The sequence below is a fragment of the Hyla sarda genome, chromosome 2 (genome assembly GCF_029499605.1).
Source record: "Hyla sarda isolate aHylSar1 chromosome 2, aHylSar1.hap1, whole genome shotgun sequence".
NCBI lineage: Eukaryota > Metazoa > Chordata > Amphibia > Anura > Hylidae > Hyla > Hyla sarda.
In genome coordinates, this window is record NC_079190.1 from 498,672,860 (window position 1) to 498,687,171 (window position 14,312).

At 37.8% G+C, this 14,312-nt stretch overlaps 1 protein-coding gene across 1 annotated transcript in view; it reads right to left on the reverse strand.

The window, feature by feature from the left end:
* Window positions 1-844: 844 nt before the first annotated feature.
* Window positions 845-14,312, reverse strand: part of LOC130358106 (nectin-3-like) — a 39,796-nt gene continuing 26,328 nt past the window's right edge. The window contains exons 4-6 of the mRNA XM_056560923.1: window positions 5,973-6,293; window positions 4,914-5,165; window positions 845-2,373 (exon numbers count right to left, since the gene is read on the reverse strand). Of these exons, the coding sequence (XP_056416898.1) occupies window positions 2,309-2,373; window positions 4,914-5,165; window positions 5,973-6,293 (638 nt within the window). The 3' untranslated portion in view covers window positions 845-2,308. The remainder of the gene's footprint in view (window positions 2,374-4,913; window positions 5,166-5,972; window positions 6,294-14,312) is intronic.

Sequence of the window (14,312 nt, forward strand, 5' to 3'; positions counted from 1 at the left end):
AGATGTAAACACAATGGTATTAATAGGTGGGTGGCACTGAACTCAAAGTGGCAGGACACACAATTCAAATCTGGAGCTATAAGAGATCGCAGAAGTAGGAGTCCCGGGACATCTGGGACTTGGTGGCTGAGCAGTCCACTTAAAGGGGTACTCCAAACAGAAAAAAATGTTTTCTAATCAACTGGTGCTAGAAAGCTAAACAGATTTGTAAATTTCTTCTATATAAAAATCTTAATCCTTCCAGTACTTATCAACTTCAGAGGAAGTTGTGTTGTTCTTTCCAGTCTGACCACAGTGCTCTCTGCTGACACCTCTGTCCATGTCAGGAACTGTCCAGAGTAGGAGCAAATCCTCATAGCAAACCTCTCCTGCTCTGGACAGTTCCTGACATGAACAGAAGTGGCAGCAGAGAGCACTGTGGGTGACTGCAGGCAACCAGAATAATGTCATTTATCACATCAAAAAAGCAATTGTAGTATGACATGGATCAGCAGAGACTTTTGGACCGTAAAGGGGTATAACAGGAAAAAAATATATTTTTTATATCAACTGTCTCCAGAAAGCTAAACAGATTTTTAAATTACTTCTATAAAAAAAAATCTTAATCCTTCCAATAATTATCAGCTGCTGAAGTTGAGTTGTTCTTTTATGTCTGGCAACAGTGCTCTCTGCTGACATCTCTGCTTGTCTCGGGAACTGCACAGAGTAGAAGAGTTTTGCTATGGGGATTTGCTTCTACTCTGGACAGTTCCTGAAACAGGTGTCGTCAGAGAGCACTTAGACAGAAGAGAACAACTCAACTTTAGCAGCTCATAAGTACTGGAAAGATGAAGATTTTTTTTAATAGAAGTTTTTTTTTTTTTCCCCCGGTTAACCCCTTTAATGTAGAATAAACATTAGTAAAAGCAGAGTACATTTGTCACAGCTGTAAGAACTAGTTGAAGAAGTATTAAATAAATACGTATGAGGCATCTTATGGCCAGTCCAGTGTTTCTTGTCTTTTTATTTAATTATTTAGTAACTATTGATGTAGCAGCATTGTGTCGGAAACGTAGCTATGACCTTGTAGATCTCGGAGCAGGGGCCAAATAATATACAGAATAGGATTAGAAAGATGTGTAACAATATGTAAAATCGTCCATTTGTTAATCCTTCCATCAAGTCATTCATTCATTCATTTTTGTCCATTCATGGATACATGAATTCATTTATATACATTTGTTTGTACATTCATTTATTACTTGATTTAGTTTATTTTTATTCCTTCATTTACTCTCCTCCTCCATTTATTCTTCCATCCAGCCATTAGTTTTCTCATGTGTCCATTCATTCCTTCACAAACATTCAGTTGTTCCTCCATTCATCTATCTAATTATTTATTTGTTCATTATTCATTCATTTTTCATATCTGTTTATTTCATCATTTATTCTTCTGCCCTTACATCCATTCCTGTTTATCCACTGATTCATTCATTCATTCATTCATTTAATCATTCTTTCATTTAATCATTCATTTATTTAATCATTCATTCATTCATTCATTTAATCATTCATTCATTCATTCATACTAATTAATTATCTTGTTTATACATTTTTACATTCACTCGTTTACCAATTTAGCCATGAATTACTTTATGAATTCATTCATTTATTCATTCACTCCTACTTCCCTCTGTTGTGTCATTCATTCATCCATCCCTCTAAGGGTGCGATCACACGTAGTAATTCAAGAGTAATTCACGCCGAAAAAATTTACGGACGGAAAAAAGAATTTTATGTTCGTGCGAAGTTTGCGCGCAATTTGCACGGAATTGCGCGCGGAAATGGGGGAGAAAGAAGTGAAGGGTTTTTCAGGCATTTCCACGTGAATTCCGCGTTGACTTCCATTGATTTCTGCTAACGGATTCCGCTTGAAGAATGAACATGCTCATTCTTCAAGCGGAACGGAATTCAGCGTCGGAATTCCGCTAGCAGAATTTCCGCAGTGTGAACAGGACAGCGGAAAAAACATTAAAGTCAATGGGCAGAGGAGATGTGAATTAATTTGGAGCGGAGAAGTCAAGAGGAATTACTGGAGTACGCACCCTAGTAGTAGTGAACGCCCCCTAACACTCCTACAATCATTGATTCAATCACATTGATTTTCTCATTCACTCACTCCTTCATCCTCCCATCCACATATTAATTCATTCATTTATTCGTCTATTTGTCCATATGTCACATTATTTCATTCATCCATTTTTCTGTAGTGAAGTAATAGAATTTTATTACTATGTCCATGTCTTGGTGTTCTGTACGGTTGAAGCTTCTAAAGGAAGAACATTTTGGAGAGAAGTAGAACTATAATGACCGGATGGAGTCGGCATCGTCTACCTAGAGGAGAAAGAGAATAAACTCTGGATGAAACCGAGCGCAGTGATATAATAGTGAAGACTGATCATCAGGATGCGCTGCCTCTCCAGTCATCCATTATTAACCTCTTAGAATAATAAATAAATGGAAATCCACAAAGTCTACACAGATCAGGAGAAAACATTACACAATGGATCACTTTACTAACTACTTACTAAGGGGAAGAGATAGATAGATATGAGATAGATATGAGATAGATAGATAGATAGATAGATATGAGATAGATATGAGATAGATAGATAGATAGATATGAGATAGATAGATAGATATGAGATAGATAGATAGATAGATAGATAGATAGATAGATAGATAGATATGAGATAGATGGATAGATAGATAGATAGATATGAGATAGATAGATAGATAGATAGATATGAGATAGATATGAGATAGATATGAGATAGATAGATAGATTGATAGATAGATAGATATGAGATAGATAGATAGATAGATAGATAGATATGAGATAGATAGATAGATAGATAGATAGATAGATAGATAGATATGAGATAGATAGATATGAGATAGATATGAGATAGATAGATATGAGATAGATAGATAGATAGATAGATAGATAGATAGATAGATATGAGATAGATATGAGATAGATATGAGATAGATAGATAGATAGATATGAGATAGATAGATAGATAGATATGAGATAGATAGATAGATAGATATGAGATAGATAGATATGAGATAGATAGATATGAGATAGATAGATAGATAGATAGATAGATAAATATGAGATAGATAGATAGATAGATATGAGATAGATAGATATGAGATAGATAGATATGAGATAGATATGAGATAGATAGATAGATAGATAGATATGAGATAGATAGATAGATATGAGATAGATATGAGATAGATAGATATGAGATAGATAGATAGATAGATAGATAGATAGATATGAGATAGATATGAGATAGATATGAGATAGATAGATAGATAGATATGAGATAGATAGATAGATAGATATGAGATAGATAGATAGATAGATATGAGATAGATAGATATGAGATAGATAGATATGAGATAGATAGATAGATAGATAGATAGATAGATAGATATGAGATAGATAGATAGATAGATAGATAGATATGAGATAGATAGATATGAGATAGATAGATAGATAGATAGATAGAGAGATAGATATGAGATAGATATGAGATAGATAGATAGATAGATATGAGATAGATAGATAGATATGAGATAGATACGAGATAGATATGAGATAGATATGAGATAGATATTAGATAGATATGAGATAGATATGAGATAGATATTAGATAGATAGATATAGATAGATATGAGATAAATATGAGATAGATAGATGTGAGATAGATAGACAGATATGAGATAGATAGATAGATATGAGATAGATAGATGTGAGATAGATAGATAGATAGATAGATAGATATGAGATAGATATGAGATAGATAGATAGATAGATAGATATGAGATAGAGAGATAGATATGAGATAGATAGATAGATAGATAGATAGATATGAGATAGATAGATAGATAGATATGAGATAGATATACAGCAACAGAAGAATGCAGCAGCACATTGCCAGCACAAAGATATAGATGAAACATGAACATGTAGATAAAACATGGAGACTATACAGCTATGGTGTAATAGATGCAAATGTGAAACTATGAAATAGTGAGGCACTTAGCTCGCAAATTTGTCTCCGCCTGCGGTCAAATAGCTTGGACCGTCCCACCGCGATAAGGTGGCCTCATTGGGAGCTAAGTGCCTCACTATCTCATAGTTTCACATTTGCATCTATTACACCATAGCTGTATAGCTCTCCATGTTTTATCTGCATATTCATGTTTCATCTATATCCTTGTGCTAGCAGTGTGCTGCTGTATTCTTCTGTTGCTGTATATCTAGCCTAGTAGCGTGCACCTGTAGGCCAGGTCCATATAATAGTTTGGTATCAACTAAAGTGCTGGCTGACTTATTCTTTGTCTAGATAGATAAATAGATAGATATGAGATAGATCGATATGAAAGATCGATAGATAGATATGAGAGATAGATATGAGATACATATGAGATAGATAGATATGAGATAGATAGATATGAGATAGATATGAGATAGATATATAAATATGAAAGATAGATAGATAGATAGATACAGTAGATAGATATGAGATAGATAGATATGAGATAGACAGATAGATAGATAGGATATGAGATAGATATGAGATAGATAGATATGAGATAGATAGATATGAGATAGATAGATATGAGATAGATAGATATGAGATAGATAGATATGAGATAGATAGATAGATATGAGATAGATAGATATGAGATAGATAGATAACCACGCCCCCTCCCATAGACTTGCATTGAGGGGGCATGGTGTGACATCACGAGGGGCGTTGCCATAATGTTACAACCCCCCACAGCCCGCACCCAGCACTTAGAACAAAATGTTCCAAACACTGGGGCAGTGGAGTACCCCTTTAAGGACTTACCTGCAGACACACTGAATAGGGATTCCTCTCCTTGGTGTAGAACTTTACATTTGGGCCTCTTCTTCTGCTGACTGTCCGGACATATCTGTATGGTGCTGGTAACGGTTATCAGTCCATCGTAGGCGGTATGATTGAGGGATCCTTCATCCACATCCACCCAAGAAACCACGGGAGGGGGCCAGCTCTTGGCCACACATGTGATCGTGTGGGACCCGGATGCTTTACTCGTGGACACTGTTACATTCAAAGGTTCTAGAAGATTAAATAGAGAATTCTGTATTGGAGTCATGTGACTGTAGATAGGCGGAGACCAACTCTGTTGTAGTTTACAATGTTGTCCTAACTAAGTCCAGATTAAATTGAAGATCCTTCGCCCCAGTGCAAAATGTGTCCAAGATGTCCTCAAGATGCAGGGGGAGATTTATCAAATCCCGTCCAGAGGGAAAGTTGCTGAGTTGCCCATAGCAACCAATCAGATCGCTTCTTTCATTTTGCAGAGGCCTTGTTAAAAAATAACTAAACAATCTGATTGGTTGCTATGGGCAACTCAGAAACTTTCCCTCTGGACAATCTCTGCTGACACCTCTGTCCACGTCAGGAACTGTCCAGAGCAGGAGAGGTTTGCTATGGGGATTTGCTTCTACTCTGGACAGTTCCTGACATGGACAGAGGTGTCAGCAGAGAGCACTGTGGTCAGACTGAAAATAAATTTGAAAAGAAAAGCACTTCCTGTGGAGTATACAGCATCTGATAAGTACTGCAAGGATTAGGATTTTTTTTTAAATAGAAGTCATTTACAAATCTGTATAACTTTCTGGCTCGAGTTGATTTAAAAATTTTTTTTTTTCCACCGGAGTACCCCTTTAACCACAAGTCATCTGGGCGGTCCCCAGTGGCTTCTGTCTACCCTATCAGCCCTGATTGATAGATCATTCCCTATACCCAAACAACAAGAAATCAGTCAAGGCTGGTGGGACTGAATTTATGTAAGATGGGAACTGATGTATAGGAGCAGTTCTATATTCCATGTAGGTAAAACGTTTGGGTGGATAAACATACCGTAAATATGTAAGGACGTCTCCCCTGTTTTCGATCCTCCAGGAAAGACATTGAATACACAGCTGTACTTTCCTCCGTCTGTTACGTTGGCCCTGAACAGGGTGAGCGCAGATACGTCCCCACCCTCCTTAGTCACATTGATAAGTCCCTGATATTCTGGAGCGATGTACGCTTCTTCTGAGTAAGTCGCAATGTTCTTCCCATTCTTCATCCATGATATCGTGAGCACGCTAGCGCCATCCTTTGTCACTTTCCTCATGCACTTTAGTGTCACAGGTTTAAAAAGTCCAACCTTGTGATTTTTTTCGATGAGCACCTCACCTGCCAAGATAAGGAATCTGTGTATATTTTTATGTTAAATAAGGTGAATACAGTGCAAAAACATAAAACAGAACAGAATGGCATGTATGTATTCAATGTATATATGTATGTATTCAATGTATATATGTATGTATGTACTGTATGTATGTATTCAATGTATATATGTATGTATGTACTGTATGTATGTATTCAATGTATATATGTATGTATTCAATGCATATATGTATGTATGTACTGTATGTATGTATTCAATGTATATATGTATGTATTCAATGTATATATGTATGTATTCAATGTATATATGTATGTATGTACTGTATGTATGTATTCAATGTATATATGTATGTATTCAATGTATATATGTATGTATGTACTGTATGTATGTATTCAATGTATATATGTATGTATTCAATGTATATATGTATGTATGTACTGTATGTATGTATTCAATGTATATATGTATGTATTCAATGTATATATGTATGTATGTACTGCATGTATGTATTCAATGTATATATGTATGTATTCAATGTATATATGTATGTATTCAATGTATATATGAATGTATGTACTGTATGTATGTATTCAATGTATATATGTATGTATTCAATGTATATATGTATGTATTCAATGTATATATGTATGTATGTACTGTATGTATGTATTCAATGTATATATGTATGTATTCAATGTATATATGTATGTATTCAATGTATATATGTATGTATGTACTGTATGTATGTATTCAATGTATATATGTATGTATTCAATGTATATATGTATGTATTCAATGTATATATGTATGTATGTACTGTATGTATGTATTCAATGTATATATGTATGTATTCAATGTATATATGTATGTATGTACTGTATGTATGTATTCAATGTATATATGTATGTATTCAATGTATATATGTATGTATGTACTGTATGTATGTATTCAATGTATATATGTATGTATTCAATGTATATATGTATGTATTCAATGTATATATGTATGTATGTACTGTATGTATGTATTCAATGTATATATGTATGTATGTACTGTATGTATGTATTCAATGTATATATGTATGTATTCAATGTATATATGTATGTATTCAATGTATATATGTATGTATGTACTGTATGTATGTATTCAATGTATATATGTATGTATTCAATGTATATATGTATGTATTCAATGTATATATGTATGTATGTACTGTATGTATGTATTCAATGTATATATGTGTGTATTCAATGTATATATGTATGTATGTACTGTATGTATGTATTCAATGTATATATGTATGTATTCAATGTATATATGTATGTATGTACTGCATGTATGTATTCAATGTATATATGTATGTATTCAATGTATATATGTATGTGTTCAATGTATATATGTATGTATGTACTGTATGTATGTTTTCAATGTATATATGTATGTATGTACAGTCATGGCCCTAAATGTTGTCACCCCTGAAATTGTCAACGCAGGATAGTCCGGATGGTGGATAAGCAGCCCCAAACAAGTTCCAAAGATATTCAATCTGTCCTGCAGGCTCCCTGAGCATCAGTGTCAGCGCAAACTATCCGTCAACATTTAAACTAAGTGAAACGCCATGGCAGGAGACCCAGGAGGACCCCACTGCTGACACAGAGACATAAAATAGCAAGTCTACATTTTGCCAAAATGAACTTGAGTAACCAAAATCCTTCTGGGAAAACGTCTTGTAAAGCACATCATTCTACTATTTACCAAAAAAGGGAATGAGACCTACAAAAAGAGAACACAGTACCTACAGTGAAATATGGTAGAGGTCAGTGATGTTTTGGGTTGTTTTGCTGCCTCTGGCACTGGGGGCCTTGAATGTGTACAAGACATCATGAAATCTGAGGATTACCAACAGATTTTGGGTCGTACTGTACAGCCCAGTGTCAGAAAGCTGGGTTTGTGTCTGAGATCTTGGGTCTTCCAGCAGGACAATGACCCCAAACATACGTCAAAAAGCCCCCAGAAATGGTAACAAAGTGCTGGAGAGTTCTGAAGTGTCAGCAATGAGTCCAGATCTAAATCCCATTGATCACCTGTGGAGAGATCTTAAAATTGCTGTTGGGAAAAGGCACCTTCCAATAAGAGACCTGGAGCAGTTTGTAAGGGAAGAGTGGTCCAACATTCCGGCTGAGAGGTGTAAGAAGCTTATTGATGGTTATAGGAAGCCACTGATTCCAGTTATTTTTTCCAAAGGGTGTGCAACCAAATATTAAGTTAAGGGTGCCAATAATTTTGTCCAGACCATTTTTGGAGTTTGGTGACATTATGTCCAATTTGCTTCTTTTCCTCCCTTTTTTGGTTTAGTTCCAATACACACAAAGGGAATAAACATGTGTATAGCAAAACATGTGTTACTGCAATCCTTTTCTGTGAGAAATACTTCATTTTCTTGAAAAATTTCAGGGGTGCCAACATTTACGGCCATGACTGTATGTATGCACTGTATATATGTATATATGTATGTATGTATACATACACAGTACAGACCAAAAGTTTGGAAACACCTTCTCATTCAGAGTTTTCTTTATTTTCATGACTATGTATATTGTAGATTCACACTGAAGGCATCAAAACCATCAATTATCACATGTGGAATTATAGACATAACAAAAAAGTGTGAAAATCTGTCATATTCTAGGTTCTTCCTTTTGCTTTGATTACTGCTTTGCACACTCATTCTCTTGATGAGCTGCAGTCACCTGAAATGGTCTTCCAACAGTCTTGAAGGAGTTCCCATGATGCTTAGCACTTGTTGGCCCTTTTTGCCTTCACTCTGCGGTCCAGCTCACCCCAAACCATCTGGATTGGGTTCAGGTCCGGTGACTGTGGAGGCCAGGTCATCTGGCACAGCACCCATCACTCTCCTTCTTGGTCACATAGTCCTTACACAGCCTGGAGGTGTTTGGGGTCATTGTCCTGTTGAAAAATAAATGATGGTCCAACAAAACGCAAACCGGATGGAATAGCAGCCGCTGCCAGATGCTGTGGTAGCCATGCTGGGTCAGTATGCCTTCAATTATGAATAAATCCCCAACAGTGTCACCAGCAAAGCCCCCCCCCCCCACACCATCACACCTCCTCCTCCACACCAGCACACCTCCTCCTCCACACCATCACACCTCCTCCTCCACACCAGCACACCTCCTCCTCCACACCATCACACCTCCTCCTCCACACCATCACACCTCCTCCCCCACACCATCACACCTCCTCCTCCACACCAGCACACCTGTGAAGTGAAAACCATTTCAGGTGACTACCTCTTGAATCTCAACAAGAGAATGCCAAGAGTGTGCAAAGCAGTAATCAAAGCAAAAGGTGTCTAGAACTTAGAATATGACATATTTTCACACTTTTTTGTTTTGTATATAATTCCACATGTGTTAACCCCTTCATGACCCAGCCCATTTTCACCTTCATGACCTGGGCATTTTTTGAAAATCTGACCACTGTCACTTTAAACATTAATAACTTTGGAATGCTTTTACTTATCATTCTGATTCCGAGATTGTTTTTTCGTGACATATTCTACTTTATTTTATCGGTAAAATTTCACTGATATTTGTATCCTTTCTTGGTAAAAAATCTAAAAATTTCATGAAAATTTTGAAAATTTAGCATTTTTCTAACTTTGAAAGTCTCTGCTTGAAAGGAAAATGGATATTCCAAATAAATTACATATTGATTCACATATACAATATGTCTACTTTGTGTTTGCATAAAAAAATTGACAAGTTTTTACTTTTGGAAGACATCAGAGGGCTTCAAAGTTCCGCAGCAATTTTCCAATTTTTCTCAAGATTTTCAAAATCTTAATTTTTCAGGGCCCAGTTCAGGTTGGAAGTGGATTTTAAGGATCTTCATATTAGAAATACCCCATAAATGACCCCATTATAAAAACTGCACCCCCCAAAGTATTCAAAATGACATTCAGTAAGTGTTTTAACCCTTTAGGTGTTTCATAGGAATAGCAGCAAAGTGAAGGAGAAAATTCTAAATCTTCATTTTTTACACTCGCATTTTCTTGTAGACCCAATTTTTTAATTTTTACAAGGGGTAAAAGGAGAGAAATCACCCTAAAATTTGTAACCCAATTTCTCTCGAGTAAGGAAATACCTCATATGCGTATGTAAAATGTTCGGTGGGCGCAGTAGAGGGCTCAGAAGGGAAGGAGCGACAATGGGATTTTGGAGAGTGAGTTTTTCTGAAAGGGTTTTTGGGGGGCATGTCCCATTTAGGAAGCCCCTATGGTGCCAGAACAGTGGACCCCCCCACATGTGACCCCATTTTGGAAACTATACCCCTCATGGAATGTAATAAGGGGTGCAGTGAGCATTTACACCCCACTGGCGTTTGACAGATATTTGAAACGGTGGACTGTGCAAATCAAAAATTTTATTTTTCATTTTCACAGACCACTGTTCCAAAAATCTGTCATACACCAGTGGGGTGTAAATGCTCACTGCACCCCTTATTACATTCCGTGAGGGGTGTAGTTTCCAAAATGGGGTCACATATGGATATTTATTGTTTTGTGTTTGTCAGAACTGCTGTAACAATCAGCCACCCCTGTGCAAATCGCCTCAAATGTACATGGCGCACTCTCCCTTCTGGACCTTATTGTGCGCCCCCAGAGCACTTTGCGCCCACATATGAGGTATCTCCGTAGTCGGGAGAAATTGCGTTACAAATTTTGGGGGTCTTTTTTCCCTTTTACCTCTTGTGAAAATGAAAAGTATAGGGCAACACCAGCATGTCAGTGTAAAAAATTAATTTTTTTACACTAACATGCTGGTGTAGACCCCAACTTCACCTTTTCATAAGGGGTTAAAGAAGAAAAAGCCCCCCAAAATTTGTAAGGCAATTTCTCCCGAGTACGGCGATACCCCATATGTGTCCCAAAACTGTTGCCCTGAAATACGACAGGGCTCCAAAGTGAGAGAGCGCCATGCGCATTTGAGGCCTGAATTAGGGATTTGCATAGGGGTGGACATAGGGGTATTCTACGCCAGTGATTCCCAAACAGGGTGCCTCCAGCTGTTGCAAAACTCCCAGCATGCCTGGACAGTCAATGGCTGTCCGGCAATACTGGGAGTTATTATTTTGCAACAGCTGGAGGCTCCGTTTTGGAAACAGTAGCGTACCAGACGTTTTTCATTTTTTTGGGGGAGGGGGGCTGTGTAGGGGTATGTGTATATGTAGTGTTTTTTACTTTTTATTTTAGGTTAGTGTCAGTGTAGTGTAGTGTTTTTAGGGTACAGTCACATGGGCAGAGGTTCACAGCAAGTTTGCCGCTGGAAGTTTGAGCTGCAGCGCAAAATTTGCGCCATCTCAAACTTGCAGCACTCACTGTAAACCTCCGCCCATGTGAGTGTACCCTGTACATTCACATTGGGGGGGGGGGGGGGGCAAACATCCAGCTGTTGCAAACTCCGAGCATGCCCTTTGGCTGTCCGTGCATGCTGGGAGTTGTAGTTTTGCAACAGCTGGAGGAACACTGGTTTGGAAACACTAAGTTAAGTAATAAACTTTCAAGTGTTTTGCAACCAAACTTAGTGTTTCCAAACCAGTGTGCCTCCAGCTGTTGCAAAACTACAACTCCCAGCATGCATGGTCTGTCAGTGCATGCTGGGAGTTATAGTTTTGCAACAATTGCAACAGCTGGAGGCACTGAGGTAGGAAACGGACAATGTTTCCCAACTAGTGTGCCTCCAGATGTTGCAAAACTACAACTCCCAGCATGCCCAGACTGCCAAGGCATGCTGGAAGTTGTAGTTCGGCAATATCTGAAGGATCAGATGTTGCTGAACTACAACTTCCAGCATGCCTGGGCAGTCTGGGCATGCTGGGAGTTGTAGTTTTGCAACATCTGGAGGTCCACAGTTTGGAGACCACTGTATAATGGTCTCCAATCTGTGCTCTTCCAGATGTTAGAGAATTACAACTCCCAGCATGCCTGGACAGACTGAGCATGCTGAGATTTGTAGTTTTGCAACATCTGGAAGAACACAGATTGGAGACCATTATACAGTGGTCTCCAAACTGTGGACCTCCAGATGTTGCAAAACTACAACTCCCAGCATGCCCAGAAAGCCAAAGGCTGTCTGGGCATGCTGGGAGTTGCAGTTTTGAAACTCTCAGAGGCAGCAGTGAGATCGCTTTACGGCGATCTCACTGCTGCCAAAGAAGATGCTGCACTGCTGCCGGAAACTCACCTCCGGGACGCAGCGCAGCCAGGACCGCATGGAGGATGCCGGGACCGCTCGGGACACCGCTCGGGACACCGCTTGGACGGGTAAGTGACGCCGAGGGACGGATCAGGGACACTTAGTAGAGCGGTGTGTGTCCCGATCCCCGTGATCGGGACTCACACACCGCGCTGCTAAGTATTTTCATAGCGAAACGCTGCTATCAGCTAGTCAGATTTGACCAGCTGATAGCAGCGATCGCTGGGGGGGGGGTGGGGGACGAAACCCCCCGTGGTCGCACGGTAAGATGGCTGGCTATCAGTGATAGCCACCATCTTTCCGGGCGCTGCGGGATGCCGCGAGTAGCGGCAGTAATATCCATGACGTACCTGTATGTCATAGGTCGGGAAGGGGTTAATACATAGTTTTGATGCCTTCAGTGGGAATCTACAATTTTCATAGTCATGAAATTAAAGAAAACTCTGAAAGAGAAGGTGTCCAAACTTTTGGTCTGTACTGTATGCATGCACTGTACATGTGTATATATGTATGTATGCACTGTATATATATATATATATATATATATATATATATATGTATATATGTATGTATGCACTGTATATATATATATATATATATATATATATATATATATGTATGTATGCACTGTATATATATATATATATAAATATATATATATATATGTGTGTGTGTATATGTATGTATGCACTGTATATATGTATGTAAGTATATCTGTATGTATGCACTGTATATATGTATGTATGTATGTATGTATGTATGTGTATATACATATGTATGCACTGTATATATGTATGTATGTATGTATGTGTATATATGTATGTATGCACTGTATATGTATGTATGTATATCTGTATGTATGCACTGTATATATGTATGTATGTATGTATGTATGTATGCACTGTATATATGTATGTATGTATGTATGTATAAATGTGGATATATGTATGTATGCACTGTATATATGTATGTAAGTATATTTGCATGTATGCACTGTATATATGTATGTATGTATATCTGTATGTATGCACTGTATATATGTATGTATGTATGTATGTTTGTATATATGTATGTATGCACTGTATATATGTATATATGTATGTATATATGTATGTATGTATGCACTGTATACATGTATATATGTATGTATGTATGTTCCAGCATAACTTCCATATGACTGGAGATATTTCAACATATGTTACTTATCTCTCAAATAAAAGTGTAGTTAGAGTTAAATCAACCCTAACCTATACCTATTTGCGAGGGAAGGGTTTTTTCCTCTGGTACATCTCCTGATCGTAGACTTTTCAACATCCCGCCGACTGTCTGGCAGAAAGTTTCAGAGAATAGTTAGTGTAGGGGATGGGATATGAGCACGGGATATGAGGATGGGATATGAGAATGGGATAAGGATTCTGCTTATGAGGTTGGATATAAGGTCAGGATATGAGGATTAGATATGAGGACAGTATATGAGGACAGTATATAAGGACGGATAAGAGGATGGGATATAAGGACGGATATGAGGTTGGGATATGAGGACAGGATATGAGGATGGGATATGAGGATGGGATATGAGGGCGAGATATGAGGACGGATATGAGGTTGGGATATGGGATCGGGATATGAGGACGGATATGAGGTTGGGATATGAGGACAAGATATGAGGAAAGGACATGAGGATGGGATATGAGGCCGGGATATGAGTATGGGATATGAGGGCGAGACATGAGGATGGGATATGAG